Raw genomic sequence first — 20,566 nt, forward strand, 5'->3', positions numbered from 1 at the left:
GTACTGAGATATAACACGAATGTACTGAGATATAACACGAATGTACTGAGATATAACACGAATGTACTGAAATATAACACGAATGTACTGAAATATAAAAGCAAGGAAATGTAACACTTAACATGAGATTACACAGGGCTGGATGAAATTACAACCATCTGTTGATGTTAGACATTACAGTTCACAGATAACTTTCCGAATCCTTATCCTTTCTCAACTTGGACTGTCCTGGGAACTTTCCAAAAACGTTTAACTAAGACCCCCAACTCACAATACTTCCTCCTTTCTACTTTGGCATTTACAGGTTCCATCCTTCAGATACTAGGATGTCACTTCCTGTTCAGTAACTCATGCCTCTGTGGCAGGATCTCCAATGGGGGACCTTTTCCTGATAGGAAATGGTAGGTCAGGTTAGAAATAAAATACAACTCAATACAACTAGCCAATATTTAATGAGTCATTAGCTCAGTAACTAAATATGCACATGCAAATACAGGAAAATAAGACTAATAAGCCTATTCATTCTGAGAGAGTATTCCCGTGTTCGTCAGCTCAAGTCATCAAAGAGTCTAGCAGTGGGAAGTGGGTGGTGGCTACCTAACAATTAAAATGGGTATCAAGAAATGGCTAAGGGTGTCACTTTGCACATGGGTATATTAGTTATAATTGAATTAGTCAGTGATAAAACACACTTGCTGACTTATAAGTGTGGAGGTGCCTCTTTTTGCCATTTTTTATGGATCATAGCCCGTTTAGGGCGAGGGTGGGCTGTGTCCACCCCTCTGACATCGTCATCGGCCACCTACTCAAATTTGCCGAGGGGCGCGTTGTCGCACGTGACCTCCGCCTGCAACCTATTCTTTGCCCCCTTTTGTGTCTGCAGTTTTGGGATGCTATCCCTCGGTATGCCAAGCCTATTCAACTTCAAGTCTCTGCATTGAAGGGCACACATACACTGAGGCTCAGGAGGGTTCATATAGAGAAACACACATAACCACACTACAACCCTCTGAATATGTTACATTGAGGAACAGGCAGACAGTAGGCTAGAGAACAGTGTTACCCATTAGAGGTGCCGTCACCCTCCTCCACAGTCTTCATCCCAGGGACCTTCTGCCCAAACAGCTTGACAGCCAGGAACATCAGCATGCCGCAGCTGTTGATATAGCAACAGGTGGCGTCCACAGCAATCAGTAGCACCAAAAAGATGAGCATGACAATGCCTGCCACAGCCCCTTTCCCCATCCCACCCTTATTCATCTTGGCTACTGAAGGGGAAGAAGGGAGGGGATGAAAGGGAGGGAGAGAAGGAGAGAGAGACAGAGAGAGGGAGAGATAATCATATTTAATCTCAGTAAAACAATTTATCCTGCTCTGGCTGCTCTGTTCTGTAACTGTTTTTATTTCAGAGATATTTCCTCTCTATTGGGCAATAGTCTGTTTTCCAGTATGTGACTGTGGTAAAGCTGTGAAACAGCTCATAAGGAATGACATCACCAAATAATGAACTAATTGCTGGCACCTGTGCCTGTTTACCAGCTCTGCCCGGGACTCTGGAAAAACTATTATAAGGTGAGAGTGCAGAAAAGGGTGCACACGCTCAGACCCCACGGGAGCATCTCGTCAGCTAGACAAGCTAAATGTTTTTAAATGTTTTAAATGTTTAGTGTCATGTCCGTGTCCTATTCTGTTGACTGAGTCCTGGTAAATGTGTTTAGTTATTAGGAGTAGCTTTTAAAATTACAGCCTGGGTTATGAAGGGAGGACAGAACAGTTATTGTAGCTTAAGAGGGCTGGGTCCTATATGTGCCTTCATCACTATCATGTGGGACCTTTGGCTGTTTGTATTGGTCCAAGCATCTGTCTGCAGTGAAGTCGCATGCTTTAAGAGTATTTGATATCCAGTTTGCAGTGTCAACTCCTAGTGTGTCATTAAGCTCATAGCCTATGTGTGCCTTACAGCAGAGTTTTCTTCTTCCTACTCAGGCTCAGTTGCATAGACCGCAGAAATATAGTAGGGCGTCTCTCTGAGATAATACATGCTGTCTTTTGTTTGCTATATTGTTGTTGAGTTCTGGTGTGTCCTTCACTCTGACATACTGCTTAATCGAAAGTTGGTGGCAGCACTACGCTACTCTGCTCAATCCAGTATTTGTCCCACCTCTTAGGAAGGTCTCAAGCTTTATTTCACTACTATAGTATGTTATAGCAGCTTACCAGGCTGTGGGACGTTGAAGTTCAGCTTGGCGGGGCTGGAGGAGCCATAGGAGTTGATGGCTAGCACCTCCATGTGGTAGTCTGATTTATACTGCAGGTCATGGAGGTTGATCACTGTCGAGTTGGACGGCAGGTCCTTCACCCTCCAGTCCTCATCCATCTTATTGTAAGAGAGAGGGGGGGGGGGGTTTAAGGTCTTGCACACTCTGTAATGTCTTGATCTTTTGTCTTCACTGAAAAACAAAAACGCATGCATACTCACCACTCTGTAACGGACAATGTAGTGGATAATGGGGGAGCCTCCTCTGTCCAACTGTATTAAAGGGATTGAGAACACATTGCCCTCAACCATCCCCTCGCTGGCCACCAGGACCGGGCTTTCTGGTTCCCCTGGGGAGGGAGGGAGGGAGGTAGAGGCAGTGTGTTGGTACAGTGGGTACAGAGGTGAGGGGTGTTCATGCATCAGCCAGCTTATAACTAAACAGTGTGTGAAACTGTTGTAGTAAAATCTACTGTCATGTTCGGGAGGTTGGTTATCCACGATAAACTGACTTTTCAGAGTTTCTCGACACGTGTCAGTACTTTACCTCCTGCGGGGCCGAATGCCGATGGAATGGGATGATGTCATCAGGAGCGGGGAAATAATGAAGCATGAATAGCCGTCAGTTAGCAGGTGAGGATGTCATGTGGATGATCATGTGACAGTGGAATGAGTGAATGATGGCAGATGAACGTTTCTTCCAGACAATATAGACAGACACTCAAAACAGTAGGCAATATGGATATAGTTTGTATCACAATATGGATATGGCTTGTTAACACAAGTAATGCAGTTTGAACAATGATAGTTGATGATATTTAATAATAACTATACTGTATTTGCCTAGATATGATGCGATTGGGAGTGAGGAAAGAGAGGAGGAAGAGGAGGGTGACACTCACGTATGCCCTGTGTGCGGACGGTGAGCTCGTCTGAGAAGCCACCCTGACCCAGGTGGTTCCGAGGGGCAAACCGGACAGAGTAGGAGGTGTAGGGAATCAGATCTGTGATCACCAGGGGGTCTGCACACAAACAACAGAGTGCATGAACACACACATATCACTTTTATATATATATATATATATATATATATATATATATATATATATATATATATATATATACTGCTCAAAAAAATAAAGGGAACACTTAAACAACACATCCTAGATCTGAATGAAATAAATAATCTTATTAAATACTTTTTTCTTTGCATAGTTGAATGTGCTGACAACAAAATCACACAAAAATAATCAATGGAAATCCAATTTATCAACCCATGGAGGTCTGGATTTGGAGTCACACTCAAAATTAAAGTGGAAAACCACACTACAGGCTGATCCAACTTTGATGTAATGTCCTTAAAACAAGTCAAAATGAGGCTCAGTAGTGTGTGTGGCCTCCACGTGCCTGTATGACCTCCCTACAACGCCTGGGCATGCTCCTGATGAGGTGGCGGATGGTCTCCTGAGGGATCTCCTCCCAGACCTGGACTAAAGCATCCGCCAACTCCTGGACAGTCTGTGGTGCAACGTGGCATTGGTGGATGGAGCGAGACATGATGTCCCAGATGTGCTCAATTGGATTCAGGTCTGGGGAACGGGCGGGCCAGTCCATAGCATCAATGCCTTCCTCTTGCAGGAACTGCTGACACACTCCAGCCACATGAGGTCTAGCATTGTCTTGCATTAGGAGGAACCCAGGGCCAACCGCACCAGCATATGGTCTCACAAGGGGTCTGAGGATCTCATCTCGGTACCTAATGGCAGCCAGGCTACCTCTGGCGAGCACATGGAGGGCTGTGCGGCCCCCCAAAGAAATGCCACCCCACACCATGACTGACCCACCGCCAAACCGGTCATGCTGGAGGATGTTGCACGCAACAGAACGTTCTCCACGGTATCTCCAGATTCTGTCACGTCTGTCACGTGCTCAGTGTGAACCTGCTTTCATCTGTGAAGAGCACAGGGCGCCAGTGGCGAATTTGCCAATCTTGGTGTTCTCTGGCAAATGCCAAACGTCCTGCACGGTGTTGGGCTGTAAGCACAACCACCACCTGTGGACGTCGGGCCCTCATACCACCCTCATGGAGTCTGTTTCTGACAGTTTGAGCAGACACATGCACATTTGTGACCTGCTGGAGGTCATTTTGCAGGGCTCTGGCAGTGCTTCTCCTGCTCCTCCTTGCACAAAGGCGGAGGTAGCGGTCCTGCTGCTGGGTTGTTGCCCTCCTACGGCCTCCTCCACGTCTCCTGATGTACTGGCATGTCTCCTGGTAGCACCTCCATGCTCTGGACACTACGCTGACAGACACAGCAAACCTTCTTGCTACAGCTCGCATTGATGTGCCATCCTGGATGAGCTGCACTACCTGAGCCACTTGTGTGGGTTGTAGACTCCGTCTCATGCTACCACTACAGTGAAAGCACCGCCAGCATTCAAAAGTGACCAAAACATCAGCCAGGAAGCATAGGAACTGAGAAGTGGTCTGTGGTCCCCACCTGCAGAACCACTCCTTTATTGGGGGTGTCTTGCTAATTACCTATAATTTCCACCTGTTGTCTATTCCATTTGCACAACAGCATGTGAAATTTATTGTCAATCAGTGTTGCTTCCTAAGTGGACAGTTTGATTTCACAGAAGTGTGATTGACTTGGAGTTACATTGTGTTGTTTAAGTGTTCCCTTTATTTTTTTGAGCAGTGTATATACACTTTTATTTGTAAAAATATTATACTGCTCAAAAAAATAAAGGGAACACTTAAACAACACAATGTAACTCCAAGTCAATCACACTTCTGTGAAATCAAACTGTCCACTTAGGAAGCAACACTGATTGACAATAAATTTCACATGCTGTTGTGCAAATGGAATAGACAACAGGTGGAAATTATAGGCAATTAGCAAGACACCCCCAATAAAGGAGTGGTTCTGCAGGTGGGGACCACAGACCACTTGTCAGTTCCTATGCTTCCTGGCTGATGTTTTGGTCACTTTTGAATGCTGGCGGTGCTTTCTCTCTAGTGGTAGCATGAGACGGAGTCTACAACCCACACAAGTGGCTCAGGTAGTGCAGCTCATCCAGGATGGCACATCAATGTGAGCTGTGGCAAGAAGGTTTGCTGTGTCTGTCAACGTAGTGTCCAGAGCATGGAGGCGCTACCAGGAGACAGGCCAGTACATCAGGAGACGTGGAGGAGGCCGTAGGAGGGCAACAACCCAGCAGCAGGACCGCTACCTCCGCCTTTGTGCAAGGAGGAGCAGGAGAAGCACTGCCAGAGCCCTGCAAAATGACCTCCAGCAGGCCACAAATGTGCATGTCTGCTCAAACGGTCAGAAACAGACTCCATGAGGGTGGTATGAGGGCCCGACGTCCACAGGTGGGGGTTGTGCTTACAGCCCAACACTGTGCAGGACGTTTGGCATTTACCAGAGAACACCAAGATTGGCAAATTCCCCACTGGCGCCCTGTGCTCTTCACAGATGAAAGCAGGTTCACACTGAGCACGTGACAGACGTGACAGAGTCTGGAGATGCCGTGGAGAACGTTCTGCTGCCTGCAACATCCTCCAGCATGACCGGTTTGGCGGTGGGTCAGTCATGGTGTGGGGTGGCATTTCTTTGGGGGGCCGCACAGCCCTCCATGTGCTCGCCAGAGGTAGCCTGACTGCCATTAGGTACCGAGATGAGATCCTCAGACCCCTTGTGAGACCATATGCTGGTGCGGTTGGCCCTGGGTTCCTCCTAATGCAAGACAATGCTAGACCTCATGTGGCTGGAATGTGTCAGCAGTTCCTGCAAGAGGAAGGCATTGATGCTATGGACTGGCCCGCCCGTTCCCCAGACCTGAATCCAATTGAGCACATCTGGGACATCATGTCTTGCTCCATCCACCAACGCCACGTTGCACCACAGACTGTCCAGGAGTTGGCGGATGCTTTAGTCCAGGTCTGGGAGGAGATCCCTCAGGAGACCATCCACCACCTCATCAGGAGCATGCCCTGATGGGAGGTCATACAGGCACGTGGAGGCCACACACACTATTGAGCCTCATTTTGACTTGTTTTAAGGACATTACATCAAAGTTGGATCAGCCTGTAGTGTGGTTTTCCACTTTAATTTTGAGTGTGACTCCAAATCCAGACCTCCATGGGTTGATAAATTTGATTTATTTTTTGTGTGATTTTGTTGTCAGCACATTCAACTATGTAAAGAAAAAAGTATTTAATAAGATTATTTCTTTCATTCAGATCTAGGATTTGTTGTTTAAGTGTTCCCTTTATTTTTTTGAGCAGTATATATATATATATATATATATATACACACTCAAACTAATAAAACTACTCATAACTACTCATATCACTAAAATGGTCATCAGAGGCCTCCCCTGGTTTAGGGAAATCAGTGTTCAGATACGACTTCTAGTCCTCAGCGTATTCATTGGTTTCATCTTAACTGTCTCAAACATCATCTACAGTATTTCATGAAATAGATTGGTCACTGAGAGACAGGTGTTTACCTGTGGACTGGATGACCCTCTCCTGCCAATTGTTCTCACGTCCTGTCTTCCACTGGAGGGTGAAGTGGGTGATGGGAGAGCCCCCGTCCACCAGGGAAGCCCCCAGGGTGAAGTGGACCGATGTGGGCCCTGGCGTGCCACTTACCTGTGATGCTTTACCTGGCCAGGCTGGGGGAGGAGAGATTAGAGAAAGATGGAGAATGGGAGGGAGGAAGGAGAGGGAAATAGGGAGAAAGGACGGAGGTGAAGAGCAGTTCAAAGACAGGTGAAGAGGCAATGAGCATGTCAGAGATTAAAAAAATAAGAACATTGCCGTTAGAAACAAAAAACGGTGAACACTGCAAATGTAAATAGAGTCCCTACACTTCAGCTAAAATCTCCCAATGTTTTCAGTTGTTTTAGAATTTTATAGTGGTTTGTGGCTGCTTGTTCCTTTATAGAAAGGTAAAAACCGATTGAATCAACGTTGTTTCCATGTCATTTAAACCCCAAAAATGTATGCGATGACATTGAATCAACGTGGAAAACTGATTGGATTTGAAAAAATGAATCAACGTAAGTGAATTTCATATTTCTTTCACCCGACTTTGAACCTAAATTCAATGACTTGGTGACATTTTCTTATGATTAAACGTTGAATTCACGTTGAGCTGACGTCTGTGTCCAGTGGAATGTTGTGTTAGCGCTAAGTATTATCATAACAGAATAGGAAGGTCAAGAGTGGCCTTACTCTGCAGGCTGAAGTCTGTGGAGGCATTGCCAGCAGGACTGATAGCCATGCAGCTGTACAGCCCTCCATCTGAGGGAGTCACATTGTCAATGACCAGGACATAGCCATCCTCCATTCTCACTCGACCTCCACCAGCGTCCTGTGTCCACACACACACACACACACAACCAGACAGGAGCTCAGAGGAGAGAAATATAACAATAAAATTCTCTGACTGATTCTCCCCCAATATTTTTTGGGATTAATGCCACTGTGTGAATGTATTGTCTGTCTTACCACTGTTACCAGGTGGTTATTGTTGGTCTTCCTGACCCACTGCAGCGCGGGCATAGGGTGTCCTGAGACATTACAGGACACTGAGAGAGTCTGGCCTGGCTCCACCTCCATCTTCTCCTGGCTCAGCACAGCTACAGGATGCTCTGGAGACAAGTACAGAACATGAGACAGGACAAACTGACTGCTTTGTGTAACAAACAAATTATAATAGATAAAAATATGTGAAAATTATTAACAATATATGTGCATCTTCTGTTAAATAGGAAAAATGATTGTGAGTTGTGTGTTCAGATAGCTTCGAAGACCAGCAAGATATTGGTATTATGTATGGTTAAGCCAGCAAGATATTGGTATTATGTATGGTTAAGCCAGCAAGATATTGGCATTGTATCAAAATACATTTCAAATCAAATTGTCTTTGTCACATGCCCCACATGTGTTTCCTGTCTCTCTGTGCCAGTTCGTCTTGTTAGTTTAGTCAAGTCAACCAGCGTGTTTTTCCCGTATACCTTTTGAGGATCTGGGGACCCATGCCAAATCTTTTCAGTCTCCTGGGGGGGAAAAGGTTTTGTCGTGCCCTCTTCACGACTGTCTTGGAATGTTTTACCTAAACCCTCCCTGAACGCTTGAAAAACAAACAAGTGACCCTCCCCTTTACCCAAAATAATAATTTAAACATAAAGTGGATAGCAGAGAATATGTCTTCCATTTACCCTCACTTCTTGGACAGACCAGAGCCTTAGATATGAAGTTTTAGAAACTGTTATTTGTCCTGTAAGCAATACATGGCAGCACATTAATTTTGATCACGCACGGGGCTGCGGTCAGGGCCAGAAGTTTGTGGGTTCGCAGACCACTGTGGACAAGAGTAAAGGTGGAAAGATTTCCTTTATAGTAAAAGCATTACATAAATCTACATTCATATTTGCAGGTCCGAGAAAAAATAACCTATTTTTTAATAACACACAAACTACCAAAATTACAAGCTAAGAATGGACAAAGAGTTGGGCCTATGTGTTCATCTTATCATATTTCTCTAATGCCAAATCAGTGTGTCTTGTTTTAAATGAAACTGTCCCTGTTTGCAAATAATTAAATCTTCTACATCATGAGGAATCTTGAAGTTAGGCCTACTTTTCCACCCCAGACAGAATAGGCCTACCTTTCCACCCCAGACAGAATAGGCCTACCTTTCCACCCCAGACAGAATAGGCCTACCTTTCCACCCCAGACAGAATAGGCCTACCTTTCCACCCCAGACAGAATAGGCCTACCTTTCCACCCCAGACAGAATAGGCCTACCTTCCACCCCAGACAGAATAGGCCTACCTTTCCACCCCAGACAGAATAGGCCTACCTTCCACCCCAGACAGAATAGGCCTACCTTTCCACCCCAGACAGAATAGGCCTACCTTTCCACCCCAGACAGAATAGGCCTACCTTCCACCCCAGACAGAATAGGCCTACCTTCCACCCCAGACAGAATAGGCCTACCTTCCACCCCAGACAGAATAGGCCTACCTTCCACCCCAGACAGAATAGGCCTACCTTCCACCCCAGACAGAATAGGCCTACCTTCCACCCCAGACAGAATAGGCCTACCTTCCACCCCAGACAGAATAGGCTTACCTTCCACCCCAGACAGAATAGGCCTACCTTCCACCCCAGACAGAATAGGCCTACCTTCCACCCCAGACAGAATAGGCTTACCTTCCACCCCAGACAGAATAGGCCTACCTTCCACCCCAGACAGAATAGGCCTACCTTCCACCCCAGACAGAATAGGCTTACCTTCCACCCCAGACAGAATAGGCCTACCTTTCCACCCCAGACAGAATAGGCCTACCTTCCACCCCAGACAGAATAGGCCTACCGACACAGAAAAATGTAACTGCTGGTTACTCTTCTTCAATGGCATAACCCAACGAGAGTTCACAAGTGTTTCCAGAAAAGCTGTCTGGGTTTAAACATCTTTTATGGCACAAAACGTGAATAGATTAATCAATTGATAATGATAGAAGTATGTGAATAAAAATATAATCGCAACATCCAACAATTTTAAAGAGTTACAGTTCATAGATGGAAATCAGTCAATTGAAATAAATGAATTAGGCCCTAATCTATGGATTTCACCTGACTTGGCAGGGGAGCAGCCATGGGTTGGCCTGGGAGGGAATAGGCCCACCCACTTGGGAGCCAGGTCCACCCACTAAGGAGCTAGGCCCAGTAAATCAGAATTCGTTTTTCCCCACAAAATGGCTTTATTAAAGAGAAATACTCCTCAGCACCAACCCTTCCCCTCCTTAGACAATCTCACAGGTGAAGAAGCTGGATGTGGAGGTCCTGGACTGGCGTGGTTACACATGATGTACGGTTGTGAGGCCGGTTGGATGTACTGCCAAATTCTCTAAAATGACATTGGAGGTGGCTTATGGTAGAGAAATTAACATTCAATTCTCTAGCAACAGCTCTGTTGGACATTCCTGCAGTCAGCATGCCAATTGTACACTCCCTCAAACTGTGTTGTGTGACAAAACTGCACATTTTAGAGTGGTCTTTATTGTCCCCAGCACAAGTTACACCTGTTTAATGATCATGCTGTTTAATCAGCTTCTTGATATGCCACACCTGTCAGGTGGATGGATTATTTTGGCAAAGGAAAAATGCTCATTAACAGGGATGCAAACAAATTTGTGCACAACATTTAAGAGAAATAAGCTTTCTGTTTGAATGGAACATTTCTGGGATCTTCTATTTCAGCTCATGAAAAAGGGGACCAACACTTCACATGTTGCGATTAGATTACTTCCCAAGCAAAGTCAGGTTTTTGTCCTTGGCTATAGAAGGTTGTAGCTCAGCATCTGAATGTCGAAGAAACTAAACATGATATCCTCATATGCATCTGGGTCATGTGTCACGTCCTGACCAGTAAAAGGGGTTATTTGTCATTATAGTATGGTCAGGGCGAGGCAGGGGATGTGTGTTTTGGTGTTTTTGATTTTGATTTTTGTTCTATGTTTTCTATATCTATGGTTAAATCTTGTTTTCTATTTCTATGTGGGTTGTTTGGCATGACCTCCAATTAGAGGCAGCTGGTTGTCGTTGTCTCTAATTGGAGGCCATATTTAGTTGATGTTGTTTTACTTGTGTTTTGTGGGTGGTTATTTTCTGTATAGCGTGGATGCCTTATGGAACTGTTCTTTGTCGTTTGTTTACTTTGTTTATGTGTTTTCATCGAATAAATTAAGTATGAGCACTTTACCCGCTGCGCCTTGGTCCTATCCTTATGACGCCCATGACATCATGTCTTTCCCAGGTATTTCACAGCTTGTTTCTAGCATAAAGCATTGCGGACCATTGCGTTGTTATAACGCTTTCCTAATACTGGGTTGCACCACCTTTTGCCCTCAATTTGTCGGGGCATGGACTAGAAGGTGTCGAACTCCAATGCTTCCCACAGTTGTGTCAAGTTGGCTGGATGTCATTTAGTTGGTGAACCATTCTCGATACACATGGGAAACTGTTGAGCGTGAAAAACCCAACAGCATTGCAGTTCTTGACAGACTCATACCGGTGCACCTGGCACCTACTACAATACCCCGTTCAAAGGCACTTAAATATTTTGTCTTGCCCATTAAAGTTCTGAATGGCACACATAATCCATGTCTCAAGGCTTAAAAATCCTTCTTTAACCTGTCTTCTCTCCTTTATCTACACTGATTGAATAACAGGTGACATCAATAAGGGAACATAGTGTTCACCTGGATTAACCTGGTCAGTCTGTCATCAAAAGAGCAGGTGTTTTGTACATTTAGTGTAGATCACTTTACATAATAGGATCTGTTTTATTTTCTTCTAAATCTTAAGCTAACAAGGGGTAGGCCTGTGATTTTTGACATTTTCTTTAATAAAAGGTAGGCTTATGGCATACTCTCTCATACCCCCTCAATTTGAATATTGGTTTTAACTTAACAGCCCTTCACTGACATGGAGGTAGGCTGTTTAAAGAGTACATGGTGGATGGAGGAATTGACTGACACATCTATGGATATAGCAGCCTATTCTGGCTGTCAAACAGGTAGGCCTACCTCTTATTTCTTAAATAGGAAGAAATATGCTCCAACACAAAGCCCTCTTGTTGTTAGTAAAGTCTAATTAAGATGAAGATCGTGCCTACTTGAATTTGCCTACTTTCAGCACCATGAGCTGTCCATTTCCGATTGTACCGCAGCTCCTGCTTCAGGTTTTAGCACCACAACGTAAGTTACTCAAATATGGCTTATTTTGACGTAGTCTATAGGCTGGACTGTACGCAAGGCCTACTCAAAATGATTTTTGGAAAAAGACTTTGAATCTCGTCCTGAACTGCCACGTTAGGCCTACACAGCACAGCCATTGGTTAGGCAGGACACAAAAAAGGTTTTGATCAGTAAGATCAGAGCAGGCCAGAGCTCAGGGTTGGAATATCCATTACAGTGTGTAATGCAGCCTAGTTTTATTTACACCATCCCAGCAGCTATCTTAGAAATATAACTTTGATCTGTGCTTCTACAAGCATGCATTTCATAGCCTATAGCCTGTAGGCTATGGTTCATTTAATTGAGACCACACTAAATAGCCTATAGGCACACCTGATATTGTGTGACCAGTGGAGAATCAGAGATGAGGGGCGGCATCATGCACACATCGATATATAGCCTTCTAAGCAACTAAATTTAAAACACTAAGAAATATTGGAATTTCATCAATTACAAATTACATGGCCCTCCCCAGAACTAGATTTGAGAAAAAAAAATACTAAACCTTCAACTTGGCAGAAATTGAAAAAGCACGGACCTTCCCCATTTTCCTCAAAGGTACCCATTCTGTTCATGAATCTTTCTGAAAACACCTGAAGATTACATTTTTTTAATTCTCTGATGGGAGACACAAACTGCTACTTTTCCCTGGTTGAAAATGTTACACGGGTAATGGGTTTGAATGGGATCAAATGGTTTGTTTTCCGAAAAAGCTTCTGTTGGCTCAGGCTCACTAGACTGTCTGACAGAAAATGGTTGCTTACACATAATCAAATTCTCCATGATATCTCTGTATATCAGGGACATAAACATCTGGAAGGAAGAATTCAAATACTGTTATTTTGGAGAAAGCTTGGTCTTATGAAGCTAAAGCTGTTTGTCTCCAGGAGGAGTGTGTTTCCTGGTGTTCTCTAACAAACCACACCTGAGACATCCAGCATGATCATGGCACTGCTCTCTGCGATCTTATTCTTGGCCGTGCAGATGTACTCTCCGTAGTCGCTCCTGACTACGGACGAGATAATCAGCTCGCTCTTGTCTGAGTTGTATTTGTAGCGGGACTCATCTGAAGAGTCTGGGCTGAGGAGGGAAGCGCCAACAGAACATTAACACGCTGCTGATAAGGAAGCTGACAGGAAGTGAGACACACAGTCAACCACACAGACAGGATGGCACGCCATATTAGCGGTGCACTGAGACATAAATGACCACATAAATACAGACACACTGGAGGCCTTCACCCAAACATACACTTTCCAATACACACTAGTTTTTCTCTCTCTCTCTCGCTCGCTCTCTCTCGCTCTCTGTTACATTCCCCAGTTTCTGTGTTTTGGGTTTGTATGTGTTTGTATGTGTGTATTTCAGGAAATGGCTTCCTGGATTCTAAGCAGCTGATTGGTTGGCTCCATCGATGATTGGAGCTCTGAATCCTCCCTTTCGACAGGGGAAACAGCTGTTTTCAATAACCAACTTACTAACTCATTACCAACTAATTATTCTGTTTTATTTGTTCCCAGGGAGGGAAGGGGAAGGCACCTTGGGAGTGCTTATGCAAGAGGGCTGCGGTCATACATAACCTGTAGTATTTACTGTCTATGCACACTAGGCAAGACCTGGGCGGACCACCCCCTGTATTTTCGTTAGCGCGCCAGGAGGTGCTAAAAGGTTAGGTAAGTAGTGGGTATGCAGGTAAGGTAGGAGAGGGAACTCTTTAACTTTAACTTTCTTAGCTTTGGTTCCATCCAGCCCCTTTTCCCCACATTATCGTGTTAAGGAAATAAATTCCCTGTAAACGGTAATATTCTCTGCCTCTGTCATCCTTACCCGCACCTCCAATCACACACCTCTTTCACTCCACGGGGAGTTGAGTGTAGCAGGGTGTTGCGTTCCCTCCTCCAAGAGGCGTACGTAACACTCTCTGTGTTACTGCAAACTGTTTCGAGCAGGATACTCTGGCTTTTCACACATGCACATCAGTGCGAGGAAGCACACACACACACACACACACTCACACACTCACATTGTCCAGATGATGTTTGGTTGGGGGACTCCCTCGACCAGGCAGCTGAGGGAGACATTGGTCTCTGGTCCGGCCGTGACTTTCTTCACCTCCTCATGGATCTTCACTGTGGGAGGAACTACAGCAGGAGGGTCAGAGGAGACATGATTTATTATAGTCAACAACAACACTCCTAATCCTCTGGTGAGTTTATACAAAATAAAAATTCTAAACTATCCTTTATTCCCTCCCTTAGTTTGAGTAACCCCACCGTTGACGAAGATGGAGATGACGTGCTTTTTGAAAATGGGCCGGTCCTTTATTTTAGCCCCACAGGTATATGATCCGCGATCCTTCCTGCTGATGTTATTGATCTGTAGGGAGTTGTCTTTCAGTCTTGTGATCCGACCTGCTGGGAGCAAAAGACAGCAACAGGGAACAGAAAGATCAGCGTCAGGAGCACGTTCTGTCTGCTTAATTATCAATATAACCAAGCTTCAAAAAGCAATCACGCTCTCTAAAGTTGTCAATGGTGACGTTCACATGAAACAGGGTCAGGGATTGTCTGACGGTTATTTTCAGTGTGTTTTGTCCCTCTGGAAAAAGAAGACAGATTAAATCAGATGTTTCCCGATTTGATGGCAAATCGGATTAGCCTATGAGCTACGTGACCCCTTCTGCCCCTCAACAGCATGTTCACCATTGCCACCTCTCCATCGGTCACATGCGGGCAGCAGTTAGTGCGAGGAGCTAGGAAGCTAAGAGACCCCCATACCACATGAACAATCAGAAGCGAGGGTACCCCTCCTACCGTCAGAGTGCAGTTTCTGATGGTCCCTCTCCCAGTTGACTTCCACCGCCGGCTTGCCAGTGACCACGCAGGTGATGACCACATCTTGACCCTCCAGGAACTCATGGTAGGCTGGTGTTTGCCCGAAGGATGGCGGCTCTGGGTGAGTTGATAGAGGGATGGAGAGTGCGAAAGGGTCATTGTGTGTGTGTTTGGTTTTCCTATCCTCAAGTAAAATTTCACCGGTCCCCACAAGGAAAAAGGGTATTTCAGGCTTAGGGTTTAGGGTTAGAAATAGGGTTATGGGTTAGGGTTAGGAGTTGGGTTGGAGGTTGGAGGTTTGGGGTTAAGGTTAGGATTAAGGAACATTTTACTGTTCCCCACAAGGAAAAAGGCTATTTTAGGCTTAGGGGTTAGGTTTAGGTTTAGGGTTAGGAATTGAGTTGGGGGTTTGGGGTTAAGGGTTAGGGTTAGGGGTCAGGGAAAACAAGGATACTTAAACAAACGTGTGTGTATGTGTGACAGGGATATGAGCTATGTGGCATCTTTAATCTTTCAAGACAACACTAATTAGCTCAATATTCAAACAATACGAGAAATATCCTTCAACACTGACTCTTGGTCATATTAGCCAGGTGAAAAGTTTTACTTTAAACATCTTACCGTAGACAAAGATGGTATAAGATATATCATCTCTGTGGCCTGTGTCAAATTCACAGAAGCATGTGTACCGTCCTGTATCCTCGATCTTGGCATTCCTGATTAACAGTTTTGACGATGTCTCATCCACTTTCTCTACCTGGTCATCTTCGGCATCCTCTCCATCTTTCTGCCAGGTGATGTCTCCTTCCCCACCGGCTACGAGAGGTAATGTGTAATTGTGTGTATCATATATTAATATTTTGTTAAGGATATATAAATCCATAAACTGCATATGCCAGTGTACTTCAATATGCAGAAGACACTCTACCCGTTACATTTTCTGCATTATATTGTATTTGTTCAACCATGGTAAGATGTTGCTCTTATGGAAATGCCAGAACATTGTACCAACCTTTGCAGAGGAGCATAGCATTCTCACCCAGCAACACATCTGGTTTGCTGGTGATGATTTCCATGTTGGCCTCTGACACAGTGAGGAAGAAAAGCAATATCAGAACAACCTTTCAGACACCTAACAGTAACACCACTTGAAACTTCTATATTCTGGAATAACTATTGAAATGGAGAACCTAGAGCCAAACATTTGGGCCTGCCTATTGAATTGACTAAGAATACATAAATGTGATTAATCAAATACCACCAAATCACACCTGTCGTGTATGTTCTACACTGTATCTCTACTAGACTGTGATGATGCACTCATCAACACCATGCATTTACAAGAGAGATCAATTGATTGATTTGACCTGGGACACCTGCAGAAGGAGAGAGGTCTCAATTGCTCCTGTCAACGCTGAAGCCCTGCAGATTGCCATCAGCCATCAGACAGAGCATGTGTGTACCGTATTGTCCTACTGTTTTACTGGAGATAGTAAGTTAGGACTATAAATAGGCTCTTAGGAACTAATTGCAGCACGTTGACAGGCGACCAGGAAAAGACAAGCAGGGAACTTGGCAGTGGTGGACTTCCTGAGCAGCACACTATTCCTTCCTGTATTGAGGCTGAGACAGGCTGCATGGCTGTGGCTGAGAATGGCTTTATGGCTGTGGATGAGACAGGCTCTATGTCTGCGCCCCAATTCTCTTATATGGCCACATCTCCTTCACCTCATAGATTTCCAGCCTTTTGCTTTTCTTTCCCCTATCATCAATTTGGGTGGAAAACAAGGTCAGGGGGCTCTTGGAGCCAAAACCAAATTACAGCAGAGGGAAGATATAGCCTTAACAATCACGGCTGGGTTAATTAGGATGAGTTTAGATGTCGTGGAATTATAATAAAAGTAGTTAGTTGGCATCTCTTTTTCGGCATTTTAAAGAGCACTGCCAAATTATGGGCTGGGATGGATTCAGAAAGCATTTATCTCCTATTACAATTCAGCCTCAGGAACAGATGAGCTTGGACATTGCTCTGGGTACACCTGACACTGAAGAAAGTCAGTAGAGATAAAAAAAAATAGATTTTTATTCTAACATATGAGATGACCAAACTCAGTATTCTCTCCTATGTCCTAGCATTCGGGATGCTGTATAGTTGTAGTACCACATTCATGTACTTGAGGAATGTGTTGAAAGAGCTATATATTGTACATGTCGGGAAAATTGGAAAGGAAAATGTTCACTTTAGTTAGCTCTGAATCCCTTAGGTAAGATTAAAAAACATGTCAATGACAAGTAAGACAAACAAGTTCAGTGCATCTCATGACAGAACACAAACTGTGAACCATGTTCCCTGTGAGGAGAACCATACAGATGTAGGATCTTCATTTGAGCCAGTTTGCTACAGCAAGAAAATAATCCTGCAGCAACAGGAAATGTGCATTATTATGTGGATTATAATGAATTTACATTTTTGTAGGGGTTGATAAATGTATCTTAAGGGAAAATCAAGTCTGAAATTTCAAAGTGGAAACATTTCAACAAACTTCAGAAGCCTTTTTAAACACACACCAAGTTTTAAATGTCCTACATCACTTTAAAGTTCTCCTGCAACAGGTTGATCAAATCAGGTTGATCAAATCATCATATATATATATATATATATACCAGCTCTAATATACACATTTTTAATATATATATATTAATATATTGGATATGGATCAATTCCATTGCTGCCAAGGGTTTTAATGAAGAAAGTCATTACACTGAAGCATAAATACTACATATTCAAAGAAATGAACTCCAACAGTGACATTTTTTGTCTATAAATCTCTACATTATTTAAACTGTAGGCAAATCCATATAGACAACTAATGAACAAATAAATAAATAAATAATCGATTAAATACAATTTAAAACAAAAAATAGTCCCACTCCCAACAAATATAAAAGTATGCCTAATTAATATGATTATTTATAGAAATATTCAAACCTTGAAGTGTTAAGGATTTTGTATTCTCACCTGAAAAACCAAGGACCAGCATTATGGAACACATTCTCAAGATGAGCATCGATTCAGCCATTTCTACCTCAACGTTGTCACTATCCTCAATGAATGGATCGATGTAGTCCTTGACACCTGCTGCACGCAATTGTGTGCGAAATACAACAGTGGTGGAAACATGTGTTTCATGCTTTTATAGGCAAGAGGTGAGAACCAGGGAGACAGACACAATCTCTTAAATCTCTGCACGCCCCCCTCCCCTGCTGCCTATCCACACCCCTTAACATTTTTGATTCAGATCATCCACCGGGGAAAATGAATGCTGGAAAGTAGCCTTCCCTACCCTATCAGGCGCCACTGCAGGCCCCTGCCTCAGCTCCAAAACACCGTATAAAAGGAACTCCGCACTCCCCCAGGGACAAGATGGAAGAAGATATTTTTATCACTCGACTCCATCAGTTTTAGTTAAAGAGCAAGTTTATCTGAATTCAAAATGTGATGAAATGAAGTTATGCAAATAAAACATATATTCTTGATTTAGTAAATCCTTTTCGTTTCTTGACTACATTTTTCTGTTCCCATCATTTCTGTTTGTAGAAAATGTCACACTTTGTGTCCGATTTCTCTGGAAAGCTCATGCAAAATGTTGATAATTTATGTTCTCAGCATAAATAACACTAGGTAAAATAAGAGAAATAAACTGTTACGCGCTGCACAAGGTATAGATTCGTTTCACACTACAGTCATTCTGACATAGCTGAGAGGTGCAGTATGAGACGTGATAAATTGACCGTAGGCCGTATTTTATACTTTTTTTAGGGAGTGCAACAATAAGGTTTCTCCGGGGACATATGAAAAAATTAAAGGAAAGCCGCACACTCTAGGAGCTCAGATGTAATAATTGAATAACCTATATCCAACGTTTCGACAAACAAGCTGTCTTCATCAGGGTATATTCTCCGGGGGCATACCCAGCCAATGAGATATTGTGCTTCGTTAACCGGGTCCTCTGCCAGAACAGCTGAGTTAAACAATTGATGGAATGTCAAACAACTGATAGTGGCGTATAATCTATGGACGTCCATCCTTAAATACAGAAAAATTACAAGAATACATATATACTGCTCAAAAAAATAAAGGGAACACTTAAACAACACATCCGAGATCTGAATGAAAGAAATAATCTTATTAAATACTTTTTTCTTTACATAGTTGAATGTGCTGACAACAAAATCACACAAAAATAATCAATGGAAATCCAATTTATCAACCCATGGAGGTCTGGATTTGGAGTCACACTCAAAATGAAAGTGGAAAACCACACTACAGGCAGATCCAACTTTGATGTAATGTCATTAAAACAAGTCAAAATGAGGCTCAGTAGTGTGTGTGGCCTCCACGTGCCTGTATGACCTCTTTACAACGCCTGGGCATGCTCCTGATGAGGTGGCGGATGGTCTCCTGAGGGATCTCCTCCCAGACCTGGACTAAAGCATCCGCCAACTCCTGGACAGTCTGTGGTGCAACGTGGCATTGGTGGATGGAGCGAGACATGATGTCCCAGATGTGCTCAATTGGATTCAGGTCTGGGGAACGGGCGGGCCAGTCCATAGCATCAATGCCTTCCTCTTGCAGAAACTGCTGACACACTCCAGCCACATGAGGTCTAGCATTGTCTTGCATTAGGAGGAACCCAGGGCCAACCGCACCAGCATATGGTCTCACAAGGGGTCTGAGGATCTCATCTCGGTACCTAATGGCAGTCAGGCTACCTCTGGCGAGCACATGGAGGGCTGTGCGGCCCCCCAAAGCAATGCCACCCCACACCATGACTGACCCACCGCCAAACCGGTCATGCTGGAGGATGTTGCAGGCAGCAGAACATTCTCCACGGCGTCTCCAGACTCTTTCACGTCTGTCACGTGCTCAGTGTGAACCTGCTTTCATCTGTGAAGAGCACAGGGCGCCAGTGGCGAATTTGCCAATCTTGGTGTTCTCTGGCAAATGCCAAACGTCCTGCACGGTGTTGGGCGGTAAGCACAACCCCCACCTGTGGACGTCGGGCCCTCATACCACCCTCATTGAGTCTGTTTCAGACCGTTTGAGCAGACACATGCACATTTGTGGCCTGCTGGAGGTCATTTTGCAGGGCTCTGGCAGTGCTTCTCCTGCTCCTCCTTGCACAAAGGCGGAGGTAGCGGTCCTGCTGCTGGGTTGTTGCCCTCCTACGGCCTCCTCCACGTCTCCTGATGTACTGGCCTGTCTCCTGGTAGCGCCTCCATGCTCTGGACACTACGCTGACAGACACAGCAAACCTTCTTGCCACAGCTCGTATTGATGTGCCATCCTGGATGAGCTGCACTACCTGAGCCACTTGTGTGGGTTGTAGACTCCGTCTCATGCTACCACTAGAGTGAAAGCACCACCAGCATTCAAAAGTGACCAAAACATCAGCCAGGAAGCATAGGAACTGAGAAGTGGTCTGTGGTCCCCACCTGCAGAACCACTCCTTTATTGGGGGTGTCTTGCTAATTGCCTATAATTTCCACCTGTTGTCTATTCCATTTGCACAACAGCATGTGAAATTTATTGTCAATCAGTGTTGCTTTCTAAGTGGACAGTTTGATTTCACAGAAGTGTGATTGACTTGGAGTT

The 20,566-nt window shown here is 44.3% G+C and overlaps 1 protein-coding gene across 2 annotated transcripts; it reads right to left on the reverse strand.

Annotated features, from left to right (window-relative positions):
• Nucleotides 1-221: 221 nt before the first annotated feature.
• On the reverse strand, nt 222-18,119 carry LOC115182446 (neural cell adhesion molecule 1-like). Of its 2 annotated transcripts, none has more exons than XM_029744041.1 (15): nt 17,930-18,119; nt 15,923-15,994; nt 15,532-15,726; nt 14,890-15,027; nt 14,350-14,490; nt 14,100-14,217; nt 13,002-13,156; nt 7,779-7,921; nt 7,503-7,641; nt 6,773-6,940; nt 3,159-3,279; nt 2,480-2,609; nt 2,218-2,377; nt 1,064-1,268; nt 222-388 (listed from the first exon to the last, which is right to left on the reverse strand). In XM_029744041.1, the coding sequence occupies exons 1-15, from the start codon at nt 17,988-17,990 to the stop codon at nt 349-351; spliced, it is 1,986 nt and encodes a 661-aa protein (XP_029599901.1). In that variant the 5' UTR covers nt 17,991-18,119; the 3' UTR covers nt 222-348. The 2 variants fall into 2 exon arrangements, with proteins under 2 accessions (XP_029599901.1, XP_029599910.1); XM_029744050.1 differs by having other exon boundaries at nt 14,350-14,487; nt 17,930-18,118.
• Between the last annotated feature and the right edge of the window lie 2,447 nt (nt 18,120-20,566).

This window comes from Salmo trutta, chromosome 3, assembly GCF_901001165.1.
Source record: "Salmo trutta chromosome 3, fSalTru1.1, whole genome shotgun sequence".
NCBI classification, from domain to species: domain Eukaryota; kingdom Metazoa; phylum Chordata; class Actinopteri; order Salmoniformes; family Salmonidae; genus Salmo; species Salmo trutta.

What these genes read in the sequence shown, in the direction of transcription:
- LOC115182446 (XM_029744041.1), bottom strand. Translation starts at nt 17,990, where the DNA reads ATGGCTGAATCGATGCTCATCTTGAGAATGTGTTCCATAATGCTGGTC. An exon ending in TGCTATGCTCCTCTGCAAAG is followed by an intron (nt 15,727 to 15,922) that starts GTTGGTACAATG and finishes TACCTCTCGTAG; the next exon opens with CCGGTGGGGAAGGAGACATC. An exon ending in CATCTCCATCTTCGTCAACG is followed by an intron (nt 14,218 to 14,349) that starts GTGGGGTTACTC and finishes CTCCTGCTGTAG; the next exon opens with TTCCTCCCACAGTGAAGATC.